This window comes from Coturnix japonica, chromosome W, assembly GCF_054131305.1.
Source record: "Coturnix japonica strain WE chromosome W, WE-NBRP24, whole genome shotgun sequence".
NCBI lineage: Eukaryota > Metazoa > Chordata > Aves > Galliformes > Phasianidae > Coturnix > Coturnix japonica.
In genome coordinates this window covers 31,920,701-31,945,648 of record NC_140701.1, presented here as the reverse complement: position 1 = coordinate 31,945,648, position 24,948 = coordinate 31,920,701, and the positions used below count along the sequence as shown (strand labels likewise).

At 41.2% G+C, this 24,948-nt stretch overlaps 1 protein-coding gene and 1 pseudogene across 17 annotated transcripts in view; one reads left to right on the top strand and one right to left on the bottom strand.

The window, feature by feature from the left end:
- Positions 1 to 24,948, bottom strand: part of CHD1 (chromodomain helicase DNA binding protein 1) — a 179,347-nt gene that overhangs the window by 56,147 nt on the left and 98,252 nt on the right. For 14 of the 17 annotated variants that reach the window (XR_014939000.1, XR_014938999.1, XM_085527725.1 and 11 more), the window contains 11 exons: positions 10,841 to 10,990; positions 10,339 to 10,595; positions 8,840 to 9,065; positions 7,813 to 7,913; positions 7,390 to 7,568; positions 4,124 to 4,251; positions 3,812 to 4,028; positions 3,139 to 3,228; positions 2,309 to 2,499; positions 1,051 to 1,239; positions 719 to 881 (listed from right to left, as the gene is read on the bottom strand). Coding sequence is in view for 15 of the 17 variants with exons in the window: in XM_085527725.1 (XP_085383851.1) it covers positions 719 to 881; positions 1,051 to 1,239; positions 2,309 to 2,499; positions 3,139 to 3,228; positions 3,812 to 4,028; positions 4,124 to 4,251; positions 7,390 to 7,568; positions 7,813 to 7,913; positions 8,840 to 9,065; positions 10,339 to 10,595; positions 10,841 to 10,990 (1,891 nt within the window). In the remaining 2 variants the exon portion in view is untranslated. Of the gene's footprint in view, positions 1 to 718; positions 882 to 1,050; positions 1,240 to 2,308; positions 2,500 to 3,138; positions 3,229 to 3,811; positions 4,029 to 4,123; positions 4,252 to 7,389; positions 7,569 to 7,812; positions 7,914 to 8,839; positions 9,066 to 10,338; positions 10,596 to 10,840; positions 10,991 to 12,943; positions 13,075 to 23,112; positions 23,208 to 24,948 lie in introns of those variants that run through there. The other 3 variants (XM_085527729.1, XM_085527731.1, XM_085527735.1) reach the window with 2 other exon arrangements.
- LOC146754698 (uncharacterized) lies at positions 22,355 to 24,046 on the top strand (annotated as a pseudogene).

The following is a 24,948-nucleotide window of genomic DNA, read 5'->3' as shown; positions in this document are numbered from 1 at the left end:
GATGATCTGATCTCTTTTTCAGAGGCTACTGCTATAGCCTCCCTGCTGCTACCAGAACTTTGCCACATAAACCCAATACAAGTACAAAGATTAGTTAACCTTTAAAAATTAAGAAAAAAAAACAACAAACAAAAACACACAATAAAAAAACAAATGAAGAAAAAAAAGGAACCACAAAACAATCAGAAAATGTTTATTATTTTTATATTCTTTCATCTTAGTTGCTTGAGGGCATGCAGAGAACAGTGCTTGATTACAAAAAAAGCTTAAAGACTCTGCAGATCCCTTTCTGCTATAACATGGACTGTTGGTATACCAATGCCAGTCACATGTATTTTCATTTATATTAAGTTTACCGTTTATTTAACTGCTTTATTTTGACCTGTGTTTAAAATCGGACATAGTTTGAAAAAGTCTGTTTATTTTCAGATTAAGTAAATTTATTTCCATTTGATTTTGGTCATATTTCAAGTCAGATAAATCTTATTTAGTATTGATCTATTATTCATTTTTAGTTAAGAAATAAAAATCAATTCACTTACCTGTAAAACTCAGGATGTACATTTAATAGAGAAATTGTTTATTAATATGAAATATTTAATATATAATTCTATTAATATACTTTAGTAAGAGCTAGTAAATAGGCAGAACAGTAGAAATACTGCATGAGGTAAACCACAAGTTTATAAGAAGAAATAAAAAAACAAAGTGACATTACCTGTAAAGCCTCCTGTTTATTATAGAATTCATTATCATCTGGTGGTTTAATGAGGTAACAATGGTTACAACACTTCTTCAGTTCCATCATGATGTTCAAAAATCCTGAGGTACTGCCTTTAGAACCTTTGCTCAGGGCTTTATAATTCCTGGTTAAAATCCACCTATGATATAGAATGTGCAGTGGAAGTAATTCCTAACATTTGTCATGTTTCCACAAATGATAAGCTCTCAAACTATCAGTTCAAATTGCATTATGAGAATTATTACGCTTCAGCACTTTTTATATAGACATCTAATTAAAATAGCTAAATTTCAGGTGTCATTCCTTACTTGTAATATTGCTTCTGCAATGCACTCATTTCCATCCTTAAAATTTGCTCAACCTTAGCAGGTAAAGACTTCTCTACATCTTTTTTAACTCTTCTGAGTAGAAATGGTTCAAGTTCTTTGTGAAGACTTGTATAACCAAACTCTCTCCCTTTCCCATGCTCATCTTCAAAATCTTCCCAGGAAGAAAACCTTCAACATAAGAAAGAACAAAGGTAAAATAGTGATATCATGTGAACAACCTGAAGAAGCAACAGCCAATAGGAAACAGAACACACAAAGCCCATTAATACATGACATGCACACAAACGCATATGGACGTCTTCCTCTCTCTCCTCTGTTTCATTTAATATGCTTCTGAATTTTTACATCCCAAAAAAGTTTTGTCTGCAAATAGTAGAATGGAAATTTTCCAAGCACTTTTACAAAATGTAAGTTAAAAATAAACTATTGAATAATTTCTTCAGTGTAAACCCCTGCATTTTACTTTTCTTCATGGAAACATGGGTAGAAAATTATAGAAATCCCATTACTATATTCCATGAGAGCAGCATGAAAAAAATAGTTGCATGGTTAGAAGAAGTGCAAGAGAACAGTCCATTTTACATACGTTTTGCAGTTTATATGGACTAGCTGAAATTTGATTATCCTCTGATATGTGCTAACAAACTAAGAAAATGGACTGTGAGGTTCTGAAGAAGTCAATGAAATGCATAGCTCCAAAATTAATTGGAGCTACAGTGCTTTGTATATACAAGATATCTGAAAGGAACATGTACTCTCATTTATCCCAGATATAAACATAAGTCAGTACAAAATAGTATCAATACAATAAATCTATTATACGCAAAGCATAAAAGCAAATTGGCTGTCTAATTGAACTACAGCATATCAGGCATCATGGTACAAACTTGTTTTTATTAATGGTACTAACATAGAAAAAGATATTCTCAACCGCATTCTATTTCCTAAAGTAAATTTAAAAGGAAGACCATGTGGATTAAGATGCATCTTCTCAGGAACTTGACCCATTCATCAGTCCATCTTTTTCTTGTGGACTACTGAAACAGAAAAAGCAGCAACTGCTTCCAGAACAATCTATCAAGAATACCATGAAAAAGTATTTATATCTATCTTATATAAAATATTTAAACTATTTCACAATACAATTCTCTCTATACTGATTATCCAATCACTATAATATTCCACCACAATAAAGTTGATAAATAAATAAGAGGAATCACGTAAAACTCTTCCTTACTTCTCTGGCATGATGAAGTGCAGCAAAGACCAAAGCTCTTTGAGGGAGTTCTGTAGAGGGGTTCCAGTAATAAGAAGACGATGATTAGACTTGAAGTCTATTAAAGTCTTGTACAGAAGGGAATCATCATTTTTTAAACGATGAGCTTCATCAATCCCTATAAACACCCAATTCAGACCACCAAGGAATGACTTAAAGAAATGGAAGGGGGGGGAGGGAAGACATTAAATAAGTTAATTTATCATGCAATTTCTGAATTTTTACATGACATTATAAATCCCATATTTTTTATTTTAATACCATATTGGTACCTATGGGTTTTTATGTTTGCTGAATTCAACTAAAGGCTATAGAAACATTCCAAGTTTAAAAGGAAAGCAAAAGGCTAAGAAGTTGACCTATATGTTTTCAAATTAAAAAAAAAACAACAACAAACAAACACAAAAAACAACACTCTTCAGTATATACAAACAAATGAAGTAAAAAAATTCTACTTGTTGGCTTTCTGTTAAAATTTTCGTATGCTGTTAGGATTAAAAATAACTATGGGCTGGGGCTGCTATCATGGAAATATTAATATATATACTACAGCATACACAAATACAAAGAAAAATGTGGGGTTTCAGAGATGTGAATCACAGGTGTTTGAGGCTAAGGTTTGGATTACCATTTCCTGGATGACGGTCTACAGGGAAGTAAATCATTTTAAGAAGCAAAGAAATCACTACAGTAATGAGAAGCTCAAACAAAGAACCCAAATACATGCAACTCAAAAACATTTGTCAAATGTAAAACTCACTTCATCTCCCTGAAGAAATAAGAGTGATTACCTTATCCTTCAGCAAGATTTCATAAGTTGTTAGAAGTATATTAAATTTTAATCGCTTGGTCTGTGGATGCATCCATTCATGAGTTCTTATCTACAAAACAACAACAACAACAAAAAAAAAGAATCAGGAAAAATGTAAGCTAGAGAAAAAACGGTCTTATTGGACAAGGGGACTTCAAGCACTATAGCAAGGTATAAGTTGAGAGACATACAATAATTTGAATCAAGGAACTGGAATGCAATATTCCAGGTGGATTTTTTTTTTCTAATTGAATTTTTGAAGAAATGTCAAAGAATTTCCACTTTTAATTTTTTATTTTTAATTTAATAGACAGTTACTTAAATTCCTCCTTTCAGAAAAGAAATTTGGAAATTATCATAGACTTGTGCACTTAAATATTTATTTTATGCACCTAAATAATTTCATAACAAAAGACAATATATTTTCAAATGCAAGGTTACATTTTAAATCTTTTTTATTATTAAGCCTTAAAGAAGTCTTTCACATACATTTATATAAAATCAAAACTTAAGATTTTAATTTGCATTTTAAACATAATGTTTCAAGATTTTGCTCAGTATTAACCAAAGTATTGGAGACTAGCAGAAGACAGGAACATAAAATGAATCTTGTTTACTCCATAGATTTTTCAATGATGCAAAGAAATACTCACCATATTTCTACTAGTTATATCTCCTAAGTAAACCACAGCATTCATCTGAGGAGCCCAAGTTTGAATCTCTCTTTGCCAAGATGTCAAAGTAGAAAGTGGCACAACCAGCAAGAAAGGCCCATACAGTTCATGTTCGTGGAACAGGTAGTTCAGAAAAGAAATTGTTTGTATTGTTTTACCCAAACCCATTTCATCTGCAAGAATACAACTATTCCCTCTAAAACAAAAAACAAACAAAAAAAACAAACAACCACAATTGTTATGAACGCTTACAATTTTGAAACAGTAAAACTAATTTAAGACTATACTTACTTGCACCATGAGTGAGCAAGCCAGTTCAACCCATTTAACTGATAATCTCTTAACTCTAAACAATCACGTCCTCCAATATAAGATGGTTGCTTCTTTAATGCAACAAACCTCGGCCTCTGTTTTAGAATCTGTTTAAAGCAAATTAAGCGTCAATACTACTACAGAATGAAGTTACCAAAATATCTTCCTATAGAAACAAAATAGCAGTAGTAACCCGTAGGGTGACCAAGTCTAGTCTTTATGCATCACAGAAAATTAGGCCATATAACACTGTTAACTCATTTGCAAGTTCAAATGAGCTTAATAGTTGAACTAAATTCCACAACAGAAATGAAATTCACTCGTTCACAGAGGTTACTTGTAAAAAAATATTATAGCACCAAACTCAATCTCTGAACAGCAATATAAGAAGTTGGGAACAAAAGCCTGCAAAAGTCTTCATATTTTGCAGTTGTTGAAAGTAGCTGCAATGGAGCCAGCCTGGCCAGAACTAGAACAATCAATCTTGAGGTAAAAGGGGGTTTCAGGGGTACCCCGGAACAGGATCAAACCTAAATTGCAGGATAAGGGATCAATTGGTAAATGAGGCTCAGTGGGAGCCCAACTCAAGTGCCTGAACACATGGCACAAGCAAGAAGAGTTACAGGCATGCATATGCCTACAGGATTGTGATGTCATTGGCATCACTGAGATGCACTGGGATGACTCTCACAACTGGAGTGCAGGAACAGATGGATATAAACTCTTTAGGAAAGACAGGCAGGGAAGAAGGAGAGAGGGTTTTGCCCTCTACATCAATAACCACCTGGAGTCCGTAGAGCTCCACCTGGGGATGAATGAGGAGCTGATAGAGAGCTTATGGGTTTGGATTAAAGGGAAGGAGACAGCATAGTGGGGGTCTGATACAGGCTGCCTAATCAGGAAGACCAAGTGGATGAGGCCCTCTAAAAACAAGAGCAGCTTCATATTCACAAAACATGGTCCTCATAGGGGACTTCAACCACCTCAGTATCTACTGGAAGAACAAAACAGCAGTGCACCAGAAATCAAAAAGATTCCTGGAATGTGTTGATGATAACTTCCTCTTTCAAGTAGTACAGGAACACATGAGAAAAGGTGCTATGTTGGACCTTGTCCTCACCAGCCAGGAGGAGATGGAGTGTAATGTGAAGCTCAAGGACAGCCTTGGCTGTAGTGACCACGAAATAATGGAGTTCAAAATCCTTGAGGTATCAAAGTGGGTGCACAGCAAGCTTGCTACTCTGGACTTCGAGAGATCAGACTTAGAACTCTTCAGGAAACTGCTTGGCAGGGTGGCATGAGAGAAAACCCTGGAGGGAAAAGGGGCCCAAGAAAGCTGGTTGGTATTCAAGGACCATCTCCTGCAAGCCCAAAAGCAGTACATCCAGTGCATCCCAAGAAAAAGGAAGGCAGGCAAGAATGCCAGGAGGCCTCCGTGGATCAACAAGGAGCTCCTGGACTAATTTAAGTGCAAACAGAAAGTCTATAGGGAGTGGAAGCAGAAAAAGGTTAGTTGGGAGGACTGCAAAGAAGTTGTCTGAGCAGCTAGAGACCAGTTTAGGAAACATAAAAGCCAGGTAGAATTAAATCTAGCTAGGAACATCAAGGGGGACAAGAAGAAATTCTACAGCTATATCAGTGATAAAAAGAAGGCCAGGGAAGGCCCTCCTCAGGAAGGAAACTGGAGACCTGGTCACAAGGGATATGGAGAAAGCTGAGGTGCTCAATGATTTCTTTGCCTCAGTCTTCACAGGCAAGGGCTCTGTCAACACTGCCCAAGTTGCAGACAGCAGTGGTAAGAACCTGGAAAAAGTAGATCTGCCTGCTGTAAGTGAAGATAAGGATCAAGACAATCTAAAGAACCTGAAGGTGCACAAGTCTATGGAACCCAATGAGATCTATTCCTGGGTTCTAAGGGAACTGATGGATGAAGTTGCCAAGCTGCTATCCATCATATTTGATAGGTCATGGTAGTCTAGTGAAGTTGCCCCTGATTGGAAAAGGGGAAACATAACCCCCATTTTCAAGAAGGGTAAAAAAGAAGATCCTGGGAACTACAGGCCAGTCAGTCTCACATCTGTGCCTGGCAAGATCGTGGAGCAGATCCTCCTGAAGGCACTACTAAGGCACATAGAAAATAAAGACAAGGTGATTGGTGGCGAACAACATGGCTTCACCAAGGGCAGGTCATGCTTGACAAACTTGGTCTTTTATGATGGAGTTACAGTGTCAACAGCTGAGTGACCAAGTGGAGACCAGCGATGAGTAGCATTCCTCAGGAATCTGTATTAACATCTCTCTAGGCAACATGAACACGTGAGTGCACTCAGCATGTTTGCAGATGACACCAAGCTAAGTGGTGCAGTTGACACACTAGAGAAAAAGGATGCTATCCAGAGGAACCTGGACAGGCTTGAGAGGTGGGCCCATGCCAACCTCATAAATATCAACAAGGTCAAGTGCAAGGTCCTGCATTTGGGTAGAGGCAATCTCAAGCACAGATACAGGCCGGGCACAGAATGGCTTGAGAGCAGCCCTGAGGAGAAGGATTTGGGGGTGTTGGTTGATGAAAGATTCAGTATGAGCTAGCAACACACACTTGCAGCCCAGTAGAACAACCCTATCCTGTGTTGCATCAAAAGGAGTGTGATCAGAGGGGTTCTGCCCCTCTACTCTGTGCTTGTGAGACCCTACCTGGTGAAACACATCCAGTTCTGGGGCCCCCAACACAAGAAGGGTATTAAGCTGTTGGAGCAGGTGCAGAGATGATCAGAGGACAGGCTGAGAGAGCTGGGGCTCTTCAACCTGGAGAAGAGAAGGCTCTGAGGAAACCTTATAGCAGCTTTCCAGTACCTGAACAGGGTGCCTACAGAAAAGCTGGAGAGGGACTTTTTAGAAGGGCAGGTAGCAATGGAATGAGGGGAAATGGTTTTAAACTGGAAGAGGGTAGATTTAGACTAGATATCAGGAAGAAATTCTTGACTGTAAGGGTGGTGAGACACTAGAACAGGTTGCCTGGTGAGTTTTGTGGATGTCCCCTTCCTGTAGGCATTCAAGGTCAGGCTGGATGAGGCTTTAAGCAACCTGGTCTAGAGGAAGGTGTCCCTGCCTGTAGCAGGGGGGTTGGAACTAAATGATCTTAAAGGTCCCTTCCAACTCAAACCATTCTATCATTCTGTGATTCTCTATATAAATATAGCTATTTTTACTATTATGAACAATCTTCAAAAGATCTTCTGACTCACCTTGCAGTCCTTAAATGGAGTGGTCTTGGATTGATTTCTGCTAAAATACTCATCAATGCATGCCTGAAATTTTTTGGCAATGAGAGCACCATCTTCCCAGCTACATTCTGAGTAAGGCAGACCCTGCCATTTGCAATAGTAATCTGGATAACCAGCTGCTGATTTCTGATTTGAATGAGCTGCAAAAATATATCAGAGATACTAGATCAGTATTTTTCTTTGGTATTTCATGAAAGCACTAATTTTAAGAGGACATGGACTAGTTTCACAGCAAAAACAGTATGACTTCTTTTTTTCAGATTTTATTTTGCTTTAAGTTTTTAGGGATTTTTATAACCTAAATTTCTTAACTATAAAGGCAACACGCAAGCAATGAGCACGCTAACCTCAAGAACGTTTTCTGCCTACAAGTTTATCACATACCAATTATTCTTTCCACTACTTGATATTGTTTATGTAGATCATCTGTAAATTCCTGTTGGCAGTTATAGTATTCCACATCTTCTGGAGAAGCATTTTTCAGCCTGAAATGGGAATTTATTTAAAGTATTTATTACATTGTTTAATTCTAAAACCAAGAAAATCTGTGAATTCTAAAGCTCTGAATGTAAGCATAATGGGAATGCTGCTTAGAAAGCTTTTTTGAAGAAACTACAACTCTGAAATACCTGCTATGAAAGTGTTGCATCTGGCCTAAGTATTTTTGAGAAACTTAGCTACAACTTGTACTAGTCATGCAGATTATTTAAATTATTTATTTTCAACAGCAAGTAGAATACATCACACTATTTTCATGGAACAGCACTGATGTTGGTTTCCTCTGATAAGAATCCATCTTATGAGACACTAAAAAAAAACTACTGGTATTTACCGATTATATTAGACTACTAATAAAACTGAACACCAGCAGTTAGCACTAAAATCTAAGTATTTGTTCAGATCTTGGTTCTGCAGATTTAACAGAAGTTTAAGCAAGAAAAAAAAAAAACAAAACACCTATATGCTGTAACGTTTTGAGTGCCTTAGGAATTTCAGGTTTTGTTGGATTTTTTTTTTTTTTAATCTTTAAAATCTCTGCAGCAACTCCTAGAGCTCTAATACAAGTCCAATCACTGATAGAACTAGTAAAAGAATTAAAACAAAACCAGAAAACCTACCACTCATCTCATTAAACCTTCATTTAAATCTAGGTGCAATCTAAATGCATTACATCTAGGTGTAAAAGCTGCTTCCTTAAAAGGCCTGATTTTATGAAAGGCATGAGTATATTCACTTGTTCAACTAAATTTGGTATGCTCTGAATGTTACAGGATTATAAGTATTAAGAAGACTTCAAAGTTTTGCCTTTCTGCTGTATAGGCACTTTAAACTATGTCTTCATAAACAGGTGACAGAGAACATAATCACAATAAAGATGCATACTGATACATGGAAGTAGTTACAAAAATACCATCGTTTTGTTTCCTGACATTTTTTCTTATAATTGTCTAGTTTTTTCATTCCTTTAACATTTTGTTGCTTCAGAGTTTCTTCAGTTTCCCAAGTATTATGAATGTGTGACCAGCCTTTCCACTTAATAAGATACTGTATTTCTCCTGGCTCTTTTGACTTTTCAAATCCGGTATTTGGATCACCATCTGCCTCAATTGCATAGATGGTGGTTGCAGCACCAGTGGCTGAAAAAAAAAAAAGAAACCATGCCATAAGGCTCAATTAAGCATGCACTACCATAATAGACCAACAAAAAAACCCAACACCCCGTACTGCATAAAACAATCTAATATTCTTATATAAACATGCAACTTGTCTAAACTATTTATCAGAAATTAATGGCAGCATCCAACATGAATTACCAAATCTATTTTAATATAGTAGTACTCTTGTACACAACTATTACCTTACTCTTTAACGTTGGGTATATTAGAGCATTATAAAACAATAGCATTTCCAAGCATAGCAAAGTATCATAGTATCACAGGGACTGCAGAAGACAGCACTAAAAACAGATTAAGAATATTCAGCAAGAAGAAATACTGAGACACAAATACCTTCAAAACAAGACCTTGTGAGAAAATACCATCAAACACACCTAAAACCCAAATAGCCTTGGAAGAAAGGAAGGGAATGTAAAATCTTTGTGCAGGAAAATGCTTCTCCAAAGTTGCTATGCTTTTATTACATTGATTACCAAATCTAATAAAGGCACAAACACTGTCCCATGTAACTAATTTCCCCATCACATTCAGCAAGGGCCCATGTTTTCCCTAGCTTTCCTTTTGTAATCATATATACTTAGAGAAATCTTTCTTCTTGCCCTTGACATCTATGGCAGATTCGATTATCAGCAGACTTCAGTTTTCCTGACTTCGTTCCTGGATGACCAGACAAAGTTTCTGTATTCTTCCTAGGTTACCCCCTCCTCCTTGCTTCCATCCTCTATATGCTCCCTTTCTGAGTTTGATCACAAGCTTCCTGTTCATCCACACAGGCCTCCTGGCATTTTTGCCTAACTTCTTGATCATTGGGATGTACTGATTTTCAGCTATTACTTCCTAACACCTTACTACTCCCCCACCCCCCCCACCCCCCCCCTCTCTCCCCCCTCCAATTCCCCTCCCTCCCTGCTTTTGGAATTTTATGCAGGGCAATTTTTAATTACATTTAGTCTTTATTACTGTCTCTAGTATGCTTCAGCTCTAAACAGGCTCATTTTTGTGAGAAGAGCTCTTATCTCCCACTTAATTTTTTTTCCTCTTTCAGTGTTAGTTATCTAAGTTCTTCTGTGTTTTACCTTATAAGGCTTACAAAAGAAACACCTACTTATGAGTATAAAAAATGACTCCCTGGTATTTCTAAACTTACTGTTTACAGACATCACGTGAACTACAGCTGAGACCCAACTGCACCACAATGCACTCCACCATCTTAATAACAGTTCAGAAAAAATACCTCCTTTTCGGCCAATTCGACTATCCATGAACTTCTCTATAGTTTCAAATTCATCTTCTTCAGGCTGTGGGACATCTTCTCCACAAATTTCCAACAACTCATCAGAATCTGTCTTGGTTTCTTCAGCTTCTTTGTAACTAACATTGACTGTTGCCTGGCGACGAGATCCTCTCTTGTCATAATCATCATCACCATCTGATGAATCAAACCGCCTTTTTTTCTGTCCTGTACCCTTCTTGCAACTTTTGGGCTTAATTCTTTAAGACAGTAAGATATAACACAATAAGGAGGTTTCAACAAGCACAACCACAAGCCATATTTATTTATTTATGAATACGTATATTTTGTGACTGCTCAGTTATACCACTTTCAGATATAGTAAAGAGACAGTCAACACAAAGCACTGGTAAGATAACATCTTTTGTACCTTAAAGTTTCCCATTTCCCATAGTATAGTGCAACACTTGATTTCTAATTAGAAACAAAATACAAGAATACTTACCTCCTTGGAGGTTTCTGGCTTTTGACCTTGTTTTTTGGTTCATAGTCAGATTCACTCTCTTCACAATTGTTTTTCTCTCTATCTTCATCTGATTCAGAATCAGAACCAGCTCCCAATATCGACCCTGACCTAGATACTTGCCAGTCTTCACTGTACACGTTGGAAAACAAAAAAAGTAACTCACATTAGTTATTTTTGTTGTGTTCTTAAAAAAACAAAAACAAACAAAAAAAATCACACCACGTTTGCTAATTTAATTTCAACATTCTCCAGAGAAATGAAAACATTGTAACTGTTATTTTCAGTAGAAAGAACAAAAGGTTATCATTAATGGCTAACAGATAAGCAAAAATAACTCCCTTTGAAGACATAAAGTTCCTACCATCATGAGATAAAAAATAAAACTGTAACAAAACAGAAAGCACAAAGAGGACACAGAACAGCAAGACCTCAGGTCAGAGCAAGTAAGAAACTCCTCAAACACATCAGCAGGCACAAAACTAAGAGAAATAAACTGTTCACTGTATCACAGTCTCGTGCGGGTTGGAAGGGACCTTAGAGATCATCGAGTCCAACCCCCGGGATTCGAGCCCCTGTGTAGCAGAGCGGCACTTCTACCACTTGCGCCACAGGGGGGATTCGAACCCGGGCCCTCCGGTGTTGCAACGCGGCATTCCTACCACTGCGCCACCGGGGCACACTGTCAGAAGGCCCAAATAGCCCTTGGGTAGGTAGGGATCTCCAAAGAAGATGTCTTTACCTCCACTGCCAACCCTTAAATGAGTTCTGGGAAAGTCTTAGCATTTCCACTACACTGGTATAATATGCCAAATATTATACCATATTATACAAATATATTATACCATGTACCTCCATGCTCCTGCTTAGCTGAGATGATCATCTACTTTTGCAACAGGAAAGAATCACCCCCTGATCAACAGTATCTTACCTCAGAATCCCAACACACCTGAAAGAAAGTGCAGTCACTGATCACAAACAACAAAGATTCGTAACGGGAAGGTTCTGTTTAACTTAGCTTCCTTTCACAACAAGGTTACCCATCTAGTTGATCAAGGGAAGACAGATGATTTTATCTTTACAGATTTCAGCAAAGCTTTCAATACTGTTTTGTTGCAGTACAAGAAGGATTTTAAAGAGCAGCAGCTATGGATCAAGACAAGGACTTCACAGAGAAGCAACTGCGGAGCACGATAAACAGCATGAGAACCAAGGACACCTCTAGGAAAAGAATGAATGGCTTGCGGCTTTGAGGGGGGTTTTAGGGTTGTTATTGCAGTAGCTTTCCTCCAATTAGTGTGTGTGATTTTCGAACAGCCTCGTCTGTCTGCTATAAAAGTACGGCTTTTCGGGCAATAAAGTTGAAGCTTGTTTATCACTCATATTGAGTTGGCTACCTGCTTCCCCACGCCAAGCTTGGTGGCATTCCTCCGCCCGCAGTGGTGCCTGAACAGGGACCACTTGAAACCGAGAAGCGCAGAGGGGACAAGCACCGGCTAGCAGCAAGCCGGAGGGCGAAGTTGTCTGATCGACTGTCCTAGACCGACTGAGAAGGGTCTGCACAGTCCGGAGGACTACCAGCAAAGATAAACATGGAGATGCAACTCGCGGATAGATGCGGATAAAAGGGTAAAATGACACCATGGATAAGGTGGAAGCCCTCAACTTATTACAATACTTTTTAGAAAAGTGGGGAGTTGAAGGGGTTAAGCATGTACCAGGGCTTATAGCCTTTGGGGCTACAAAGAGCTTTTTAAGAATGTTGAATCAGATTTTGAGGTAGATGAATGGAGGAGTTGTCACGGAGTTCTCTCTAGAGCTCACTCCGGGACAGTGGGAACAAACCCGGGGGAGCAGGAACAAAAGTGCCTCCCTTTCTCTAGCGGCACTGTACGGCACGGCGCGGCGCGGCCCGGCCACGTGCGTTTCAGGAGAGGGGAAGGGAAGGGAGATTGTGATTGGGTCTAAAAAAAAAATGAAGGAGGAAAAAGGTGATCTGAGAACGAACGGCAGTTTAATAACCTAATAACGCTAAACAACAACAAGAGAGTTTCAACAAAGAGAATACCAAGTCCCCAATCTCACCGATGGAGCTGTGGAAGGCGGGAAGCTCCGACCGCATTGTCTCCTCGCAGGAAGCCGGGCCAGCAACCCCGTCCCCTTCCCCACTTCCCCTCCGGTGCCACTCCCCACATGCCCATTTAAGGCAGTCCACAGAAAAAAAAAACTTGTCCCCTTTACTCCCATTATTAGGCATGGTGTTCTGATGTGGAATACCAACACCAACCAAATTACAAAACCATAACAGGAGTTTCGGGGAATGTTTATGGAATTTAGTAATTGACGATGATAAGACAGTAAAGAAACTGATGAAATTGTGGCAGGAAGTTATAAACTATTTATTTATTTATTTATTTTTGTCATGGTTTTGTAATTTTTCTATTGGTATTCCATATCATAACATCATGTGGAGCACAGAGAGGAAGAACTAGACGTCACAGAGGACCTCAAGGTTAGATAGGGAAACACATTACGGAAGAGACGCCAGCTCACTCTCTCTCCCACTGCCTGGCAGCGGGTGTGGGTGCGCCCCACAATTCAATTTCAAAGTAGGCTTCTTGGTCTTCGGAAACCTCTCTTTCTCTTTCTTATTTTACTTGATTTATTACCTCAATTTCAATTAGACTGTAATTAGTAAAATAAGTTAACCTCCTTAGATCGTTGCCTCTTCTCTGTTTTCTTGAGCTCAGCTCCCATCTTCCTACCCCTTTCCCTTTTTCCCTTCCCATTTGTCAGGGGCCGGGGGGTCCACGGGCCTACTGCCCCCTTGTCACGGACATAGACTGATCTAGATAACTCTGTGACTGTTTTTGGTGGAGGATGCGAAAGAAAGAAAAAAAAAAAAAAAAAAGAAAAAAAAAGAATTACTTTAAGCCAGAGACTGCAAAAGCATTGCTATTTGACCTTCATAGATTAGATTGTAGTCTGGGCAGTCTGCCAAACTCCAGACACTGTACAGAGTGTCTTCTGTTTTTTCTTCTTCACTTATGTTTTTCCCTTCCTTTTTTAGCAGCTACCATCTATGAATCCACTCTCCATTCTAGCTGCTCTGTTTAAGGGATTAAAAGTGTGGGAATCAAATGTTGTTTCTGCATTTAGAATAAGATAAGAATATTTTCAAATATTTCAAGGTCTCATTCTATAAATGAAGCAATTTGTAGTTATTAGGTAGAAGTTATTAGGTACAAAGACTGCAGCTCCTGTCTGTCCAGCTGTCTGAAATAGAACTACTGATTTTTGGTGCTGGACAAATAAGACCTGAGTAATAAACGATCCAAAGAGGAGAAGTTGAAATAATTAACAATATGCCTGTATAAACTAGCAACAATGTATGTTTTAGTGTTTTGTTGTACGCATTGTAAAAATATACAAGTCGTGACATACCTAAGGATGTGCCTGAAGAGATATCGGGAAGGACTGGAATCACCCCCCCACCCCGGGCTCTTTGTTTAACAAAGGCCTCTAGGACAGAATGGAAGAAGCTTTGAAGGGAATCAACATATCAATACGATAAGAGTACCGAGACATCTTGGAAACAAAAACAGCAGGATGGCGACTGACTGGCACAAGATAGCAAGTGAACTAACAAATTTCAGAATGTAATTAACAAATGCAAACCTCGGGTAAAACTGTAACCTGTAATACCCAACCAAAGGGGAGAGTGGAGGGGGAAACATATGGGAGAAAAGGTATAAAAACTGTAACATTATGTCCATAGGCGCGCTTCTGCCATCAGGGAGCCCGCCATTGCAATTGCGAATAAAAACTGCTTTTATCAGAGATACCATCCTGACCAAAAATTATTGAGGATATTTCCAACAAAAGCAATTATGATCTTCTTGTTGTGGAATTGTGTTCATATATAACCAAATAAGGGCACTGATAAAGACACCTGCATAGTACATATACACAATGTGGTATAATTTGAATTTTGACACTTACATCTCAGATGGAATAGCTAATTTTACAAACACTTGCATCCCAGATGGAATAGCCAGTTTTACAAACACCAGAATCACAGAATCACAGAATCACAGAATTACCCGGGTTGGAAGGGACCTCAAGGATCATGTAGTTCCAACCCCCATGCCTAGCAGGGCCACCAAACATACACCTTTACTAGATCAGGTTGCCCAGGGCCCCGTCCAACCTGGCCTTGAACACCTCCAAGGACGGGGCATCCACAACCTCACTAGGCAGCCTGTTCCAGGACCTAACCACTCTTCTAGTAAATAACTTTCCCCTAACATCCAACCTAAATCTTCCCTCCTTCAACTTAAAACCATTTCCCCTAGTCCTGCTATTATCAGCCCTTTCGAAGAGTTTACTCCCTTCCTGGGAGTAAATTCCCTTCAGGTATTGAAAGGCTGCAATGAGGTCACCCCGCAACCTTCTCTTCTCCAGGCTGAACAAACCCAACTCCCTCAGCCTGTCCTCATAGGGGAGGTGCTCCAGCCCCCTGATCATCTTTGTGGCCCTCCTCTGGACCCTTTCTAAAATCTCCATATCTTTTTTGTACTGAGGGCTCCACACCTGGACACACTACTCCAGATGGGGCCTCACAAGAGCAGAGTAGAGAGGGACGATCACCTCCCTATCCCTGCTGACCACCCCTCTCCTGATGGAGCCCAGGATCCCATTTGCTTTCCGGGCTGCCAGAGCGCACTGCTGGCTCATGTTAAGTTTCTCATCTATCAGGACCCCTAGGTCTTTTTCTGCCGAGCTGCTCTCAAGGACAACTCCTCCCAGCCTGTACAGGTGCCTGGGGTTCTTCCGGCCCAAGTGCAAAACCTTGCACTTTGCCGTGTTGAACCTCATTAGGTTCTCCCGAGCCCAGCTTTCCAGCCTGTCAAGGTCCCTCTGAATGGCACCACGATGTTCAATCTGGTTCCCAGGCTGTCTTCTCAGATTGCCGCACACTTTTCGAACACTGAGTTAGTGCTCATACTCATGCTCATTGTGTGCATGTTATCGATCTCCCTGAATGTACACAAGTCCACCCGTTCTATGTGGAAGTCTCCTCCAAAACCAGAGAATGCTGACTGGCAGGGAATAAGCCAGTATTTGAGTCAGGGATGGTGCACCTTACATAGATCTAAGGAGGTTCGACTTATTTGGGGCTTGGCTTGTGCTTACCATGCTCTATAGAACACTATTCTGGAAAGAGAGAGTTTCCGAGCTGAGGTTCAAGCCTGTGGGAATACAAGAAAAGCTGTTCAGAGCAGCAGCTGTGGAGCAAGATAAACAGCATGAGAACCAAGGACACCTCTGCAAGGAGAAGAAGAGTCTCACAGCTCTGATTGGATATGTGCTTGCATGGACAGTTGAAAAGTGTTTTGTAGAATGCTTTGTTGACATGTAAAGGTGGCTGGGAAAGTTGTAAGGGCGGATGGGAAAGTTAGAAAATAACAACTTGTGAAGGTATATAAGGGATGTGAGAACTTGTAATAAATGATTTGGATCGTTCACATCTGAGTCCGTGCCTCAAACGCTGCAAATGGCGCCCACTGCGTGGAGCAAATCAACCCGCGGCTGAGCGAGCCCGGTCCGGCAGCGTCACCCGACTGAACTTCGGAGAGACTGTTTCGCGCCTGCCCGCACCGTTCTGCAGGACAGAAGGTGAGCAGTCGGGAACTATGGGGATCTCACTAACGAGGGAGCAACGAGTACATCTCGAAGTATTGCGGTCAGTGTTACTGTATCAGGATGAGACTGTGTCTACTACAGCATTAGCTACTCTTCTTAAATGGATAAGCAAAAATGTCCCTGAATTTCCGAAAACTGAGTTCTCTCTCGATGGAGAACTTTGGGACAAAATCGGCTCAGAACTCTACAAGGCTTCTCTCCCTAAAGACAGAACGGCTGATAAGCTGTTGCCCGTTTGGAGCCGGATAATGGAAGGGCTTAAGCAATCACGACGGGAAAGAATTTATTTCGACCATTCCCTGCAGCCCTCCGTCCCACCCCCGCCGCTGCCTCTCGCTACGGGAAGCGACCCGTGCCCAGATCCGACTGGCGGCTCCGACCCACCCCGATTCGGGGAGACGAAAAACCTCAACCCCCACCCCTCGCGCTCCCGCCGTTCGCTCCACCCCCGACGTTCGCCGCGTTGCCGCCCTCTACGGCGCCCCCGCCCTTCGCCCCGCCCACGACGGCCGCCGCGCCCCCACCCTCAGCTCCGCCCACGACGTTCTCTGCGCCTCTGCCCTCCGCCCCTCCCCACGTAGTGCGCTACTGCGTCTCTGCAGCCCGCGTGTAACGTGGTTAAAGACACGGACGGATCGAAACCAGGGGATCGTTGTGACCCTAGTCTAGTATATCCGGAAGGCGAATCTGGCGCATTTCCTCCTGATGATAATTTGAAGGGAGCAGGAATGACAAATTCTCTACAGCATACTGTGGTGTCTTAGAGCAGTGCAGAAAAGAAGCAATATGGAAAATTGCATCTCACACTATCCAGCCACAAATCCTCAAAATAGTACCTCACGTACGGACATTAAATGATCTGCAAAAGTTATTAGGAACCATCAATTGGTTGCGGCCATTTTTGGGAATTACTACTCAAGAGCTGTATCCTTTATTCAAACTACTGAAAGGAGACCCAGATCTAACTTCTAAAAGACAATTAACACCAGAAGCACAACAATGCTTAGACTCTGTAATAACATCAGTGCAAAATCGATATAGCCATCGTGTTTGTTTATCACTTCCAGTAAATCTCATAATAATATCCAGCTTCTATCAGCCATATGGCTTGTTATGTCAATGGGATACCTCAAGAAAGGATCCTCTCATTATCCTCGAATGGGTATTTTTACCTCATACATTTTCAAAAACGATTACATCACGAGTGGAAATGTTTGCTATGCTAATACAGCGAGGTCAACATCATCTACAAATTTTACGAGCTCTTGACCCTGATTGCATATACGTACCCACTACTAAAAAAGATTTAGATTGGATGCTTGCGCAGTCACTTGCTTTTCAGACTGCTATGGCAGACTATACCGGACAATTGTTCACCCATCCTCCCAAACATCAGTTACTACATAATTTGGCTGATATCCCCCTTGCTACTAATACTTTACTTTCACATGTTCCAATACCTAATGCTGTTACTGTATTTAGAGATGGCTCCGGCAAGACACACCAAGCAGTGGTTCTCTGGCGTGCGACTGCTACATGATGGCAGTTAGACGTACATGTTGTAGATGGATCACCTCAAGTTGTAGAACTCGCTGCAGTAGCTCGAGCTTTCCAAATTTTTTCAGATCAAAAGCTTAATATAATAACTGACTCTTTGTATGTTACAGGTATCATTTAGCGGATTGAAGGATCCTTTCTTCAGGAAGTTAATAATCCGGTTTTGTTTGTACAGCTCAAGCGAGTCTTGCATTATGTTTCTCACCGTACTCTTCCTTATTTTATTATGCACATTCGATCGCATACTACATTGCCTGGTCCTTTAACTGAGGGCAACTGTAAGGCTGATCAAGCCACAGTCGCTTTTGCTACTCCTCAATTATTTGAGGAAGCACATCTCTCCCATCAGTTTCTACATCAGAACAGGAGAGCCTTACAAAAACAATTCCAACTGACAGTGGATCAAGCCCATAACATTATTCTAACATGCCCAGACTGCCAGGCAATTGCCCCTTTGCCTCAAACTGGGACAAATCCACGTGGAACAGCCCCTCCTTAACTTTGGCAGACAGATGTCACTCATGTTCCTGAATTTGACCATCTAAAATACGTACATGTAACGATAGATACTCATTCTTCTTACATATTTGCCACAGCACATACAGGTGAACGCAGTCATGACACCCGTAAACACTGGTTATCTGCTTATGCTGCTATGGGAATCCCACATACTATAAAAACAGATAATGGGCCCGCTTATACCTCTAAGGCCACTCGAACTTTCCTTCAAGAATGGGGGGTTAGACATATTACAGGCATCCCTCATTCTCCCACTGGACAAGCTATCATTGAGTGTACTCATCAAACATTGAAATCTGTTCTTAATAAACAAAAAAGGGGGAATACGGGAGACACACCACAAGAAAGATTATGTAAGGCTTTGTTTGTGCTGAATTTTTTGAATCGTGATCATACAAATGCAACTCATGTGGATCGTCATTTTCGGGCCTCCCCAGTACTCAAGGAATGGCCAATGGTTAACATTCGAAATATGGCCACAGGGCACTGGGAAGGTCCCTTACCATTGATAACCTGGGGTCGTGCATATGCTTGTGTTTCTACAAGGACTGTCCCTACATGGGTTCCAGCAAGATATGTTCGGCCTCATTTCAAGGCAGAAAATAACATCCAGCCTTAATAATGATTGTGATTATACGCTTTTTACTTCATTGGTATTGCTTTGTAATTTGTTGTATTGCAAATAATAATTTTAGTAATAATAGGACATAGTGGGTAACTCTTCCACATTACTGGTACAAATTTAAGAATTAGAATTATTAAGCATTATTTAGATTATTGTGTGTCTTTCCTATTTTGGCAGTAGATCGAATATAAGTTAAATAGGATTTGATGTTACTAATGCTGGAAACTATGGGAATAGCTCTTTTAATGTATTAGTAATATTCAGTTATGATTTTATTAGCCTATCAACTAGCCTCTTCTTAGTTTGTAAATACAAGACCCTGGAAAAGAATCCTGGACAAAGGGGTGATTCTTAAATATAAAATTATTAACTCTTTTTCATCTCACTAATTGGGATTTTCAAAATATGACCATGCATCAATTGAAACAAAGGTCATTGCTGAAAGAGCTAACCTCAGCAATTTATTCTGTTTTGCAAGCAGGTGTTCCACTTGGGCTCTGTACCACGCACTGTGTCATGGTTTTGTAATTTTGTAATTTTGCTATCAGTATTCCACATCATAACATCATGTAAAGTATGGATACTTCTATTGAATGTGCAGTCCACAGAAGAAGACTACATATCCCAGAGAACAACAGGGTTAATGATAAGTCACGGGACCAGGACGCTGTATAATCTCGTTCCCAGGCTGGAGTGCCCTCCTTCTTCTCTCGAACTTCTCGGAGAGTGGGAAGCGTTCCAGCCGTGTCGCCTAGAGTTCACAGTAGGCCTCTCGGTTTTCGGGGACTCTCTCTCTCTGTTTCGTTCGATTTGTTAGCCTCAATTATATTATATTGTGTTATCTTGTATTTCGGTATAATATTTAGTAAAATAAGTTTTTCTTCCTTAGATTGTCGCTGTTTTGTCCCGCTCCCTTTTTCCCCCTCCTTTCTGGGCCCCGGGGGGGGGGCCCACGGGGTGGCTTCCCCTGTCACGGGCATAGGTAAATCTAAGTAACCCATGACACACTGGCCATGCGGATGCAGTGTTCAAATGGAAAATACCATTCAGACCCTGAGTAGGATAAGAGCAAGAGAGAATCCGTGGTGGGTGAGAAAAGGAAAGTGCACCTTGAAGCAGGGGACGCCCTGCTGGCGCTGCCTATCGCATCCACCGCCAACATGATCCTTCTCTCTCCTTTTCTGCAGTTTTCTGCCTCTCCAGGGACAAGAAGTAATAATGTGCTAGCTTAGGGAGTATTCGCTTCATGCTAACAGGATGGTCTAAAATGGATAACACGAAATTGAAGTCTTTTTATAACCCATTTCAGATTTACACAGAATTGGATTCTCAGGGATTCTTTTCCAGGTTGTAGGAACTGTAGGCCGCAGGCAAAATGCATCTGATATTTTAGTGGACTTAACCGTATATTTTGTCATTTGCCTTATCTCCTTTTTCATTTTTAGAGTATTGTCAATCGAGGCCTTGATTGAGTTATAATGATTATGTTATTAATATAATTAGTGTTATTATTTTATAGTAGTAGCTTGTCAATAAACAAAAAAGGGGGAATTGTGGGAATACAAGAAAAGCTGTTCAGGGCAGCAGCTGTGGAGCAAGATAAACAGCATGAGAACCAAGGACACCTCTGCAAGAAGAAGAAGAGTCTCACAGCTCTGATTGGATATGTGCCTGCATGGACAGTTGAAAAGTGTTTTGTAGAATGCTTTGTTGACATGTAAAGGTGTTTGGGAAAGTTGTAAGTGCAGACGGGAAAGTTAGAAAATAACAACTTGTGAAGGTATATAAGGGATGTGAGAACTTGTAATAAACGATTTGGATGGTTCACATCTGAGTCCGTGCCTCAAACGCTGCAGTATTAGACATGCCGTGCTTCAAAACAGAGCGGCGATTGATTTCTTACTTCTTGCACAGAGTCATGGGTGCAAAGACTTTGACGGGATGTGTTGTTTTAATCTGAGTGACCACAGCGAATCATTACATAAGAAATTGGAGTTGTTAAGAGAACACACAGGAAAGATTGGAATACAGGATGATCCTTTTGGGGATTGGTTGGAGGGTTTGTTTGGTAGTACTGCACCATGGTTCAAGCAGTTGCTTAAGATATTAGTGGTAGGGCTTCTTATGGTTTTTGCATTAATGTTGTGTGTGCCATGTGTGTTTCACTGCTTACTAGGTTGCTTACAACGTATGGCTGAAAAAATGATTTACATGCAAATAGAATATCATAAGATGCAGGATAGGCTTTAGGGTAGGAATTAGGGATTAGGTATTAGGATTTATGGGGGTTTATAGTGTTGTGTATTGTAACGGGTTAGGCTTTCTTAGCATGGGGAGAGGGAGATGTGTATTAGACGAAGTACGGGGAGCTTATTGGGATGTTACGTGGCAGGCCCTTACCCAATTCTGGAAGAATCGGTGACGTGTAATGTAGTAGGCGTACACGAAAGGCATAGTTTATATAAGTGTGTGTTTGCTTCAATAAATTGCCATTTTACTGCTCACCACCTTGGTGCCACTTCAGTAACTGGCCTAGCTGCGAACTTCTAGGGAGTCAAGATCATAAAGTCATTAACAGTCGTAAAGCCTTCACCACGTGACGGGTCTGGATCAGCACCGAGAAAGGCAAAAGGAAATGCTAAGAGGCATGAAGAAGAAACTGATGAGGAGAAGTCTCTATTACTGTTCATAGAATTACCCAGGTTGGAAAAGACCTTGAAGACCATCAAGTCCAACCACAGCCTAACCATAGAACCCCGGTGTGTGTGTGCCCCGGTGGCGCAGTGGTTAAAGACGCCGCCTTGCAACACTGGGGCCCGGAGTTCGAATCCCCCCCTGTGGCGCAAGTGGTAGAAGTGCCGCTCTGCTACACAGAGGCTCGAATCCCGGGGGCTGGACTCGATGATCTCTAAGGTCCCTTCCAACCCGCACGAAACTATGAAACTATGAAACCCTAACTTTAACAACCCTCTGCTAAATCATATCCCTGAACACCACATCCAAACAACTCTTAAATACATCCAGGGATGGTGACTCAACCACCTCCCTGGGGAAAAGGACAAACCTCTCTGGTTTGTCGACCCCTGAAGATGACTGAAATCCAAGGTGCAAGAAAAGAGTTTACACAGCACCAGAACGAATCTCTTGTTAACTGGTTGCTTCGCTGTTGGAACAGAGGGGACAGTAGCTTGTTTCTAGATGGTAACGAAGCTCATCAACTCAGAGGCATTTCCAGAGACCCAACTATTGACAGAGAGATTAGCAAATGTTTGGATGGGGCTGCCACCCTCTTGGAGTGAATGCTAGTGGCTGTGAGGGAAAAGCTTCCCTTCAAAGACAATGTGAAGCCTCCGATGAAAAAGTGGGATACAGTTGAAAAAGGCATCCAGTATTTGAGGGAAATAGCTGTGGTGGAAATGTTGTATAACCCTGATTTTGATCCTAGCAACCCTCACCAAGACCATGATCCTGAGAGAGTGAGGACAACACCTGATATATGGCAGAAACTCACCAAAACAGCACTAGAAATGTACACTGTTACACTAGCAGCAAAGTTTCAGAGGTAAGAGAAACAAGATAGAAGAAACCCAGTTTTTGAATAGGTTCTTGCACTTCAAAACTTTGAATAAGTTACCTCCAACTCACATCTCTATTTCAGTCATATCAAAAGTAAACGATACACGGAATGAAATGCAAGAGGAAATATCTCAATTGATTAATAGTGATGATCCCGTAGTAGTATCAGAAATGACAGATGAAGATCAATCCCTGTATGGGCGATCAGGTCTAATAAAGGAACTGATCAAACTAGTCCAATTAATTAAAGGTAATGAACTCTTCTCCTCACCTGTATCATCGAAAATCTCAGCTATTAGATGCAAACACTTTCCAGCTCAAGCAAGGAACAGGAAGACTGCAACACGTGTTTCCATGTGGCGTTACCTACGTGACCATGGAGAAAACATGAGGAAATGGCATGACCAGCATACTCCTATACTATGAGCACGGGTGAGAGAACTACAAAACAGACCAACCACCAGTACAGCTGCTTCAGTTCCCACAGGTAATGCATAGAGGGGCCCTGCCTTCAGTCAGGGGAGGGAAAGGGATAATAGAATTTATTGGACTGTATGGATTCAATGGCCTGGCACATCAGAGCTACAGAAATATAAGGCACTGGTGGATACCGGTGCACAGTGCACTCTAATGCCCTCGAGCCATGAAGGGACAGAATCAGTCCATATTTCTGGAGTGACTGGGGGCTCTCAAGAATTGACTGTGTTGGAGGCCGAAATAAGCCTCACAGGTAAAGACTGGTGAAAACATCCTATTGTGACTGGCCCAGGGGCTCCATGCATACTTGGTATTGATTACCTCCGAAGGGGGCATTTCAAGGATCCTAAGGGGTATCGATGGGCCTTTGGAATAGCTGCTGTAGATATGGACAACATTCAGCAGCTGTCTGTTTTGTCTGGCCTGTCAGAGGACCCGTCTATTGTGGGGCTGCTACGAGTAAAAGAGCAGCAGGTACCTATTACTACAAAGACAGTGCACAGACGGAAGTACCGCACCAACAGGGATTCCTTGCTCCCCATTCATGATTTGATTCGCCAGCTGGAGAATCAGGGAGCGATAAGCAAAACTCACCTTTTAACAGCCCCATATGGCCAATGCCTAAATCCAGTGGAGAATGGCGGCTGACAGTACACTACTGTGGCCTGAAAGAGGTCACACCCCCACTGACTGCTGCTGTGCCGGACATGTTAGAACTCCAGTACTAGCTGGAGTCAAAAGCAGCCAAATAGTATGCCACCAGTGACACTGCTAACACCTTCTTCTCCAGTCCTTTGGCCGCAGAATGTAGGCCACAGTTTGCCTTCACCTATAGGGGCATCCAGTATACTTGGAACCGTTTGCCCCAGGGGTGGAAACACAGACCAATCATTTGCCATGGGTTGGTCCAAAATGTACTGGAACAGTGTGGTGCTCCTAAACACCTGCAGTACATTGATGACATTGTTGTGTGGGGTGATACAGCAGAGGAAGTTTTCATGAAAGAAGAGCAAATAATCCAAATTCTTCTACGAGCTGGTTTTGCAATTAAGCAAAGCAAAGTAATAGGACCTGCCAAGGAAATTAAGTTCTTAGGTATAAAGTGGCAGGATGGATGCCGTCACATCCCAACAGATGTGACTGACAAAATCACTGCCATGTCTCCTCCAACTAGCAAGAAAGAGGCACAGTCTTTCCTGGGTGTAGTGGGCATTTGGAGGATGCATGTTCCAAACTATAGCCTCATTGTAAGCCACCTTTATCAGGTTACGTGGAAGAAGAACGATTTTGCATGGGGCTCTGAGCAGCAGCAGGCTTTTGAACAGATTAAACAGGAGATAGCCCATGCCATGGCCCTGGGGCCAGTACGTATGGGACGGGATGTAAAGAATCACGGAATCACTGAATTGTAGGGGTTGGAAGGGACCTCTAGAGATCATCGAGTCCAAACCCCTGCCAAAGCAGATTCCCTACACCACGTCGCACAGGTAGGCATCCCGTCTGGTCTTGAATATCTCCAGAGAAGAAGACTCCACAAACCCCCTGGGCAGTCTGTTCCAGTGCTCCGTCACCCTCACTGTAAAGAAGTTCTTGCGCACATTCATGCAAAACTTCCTATGCTGAAGTTTCA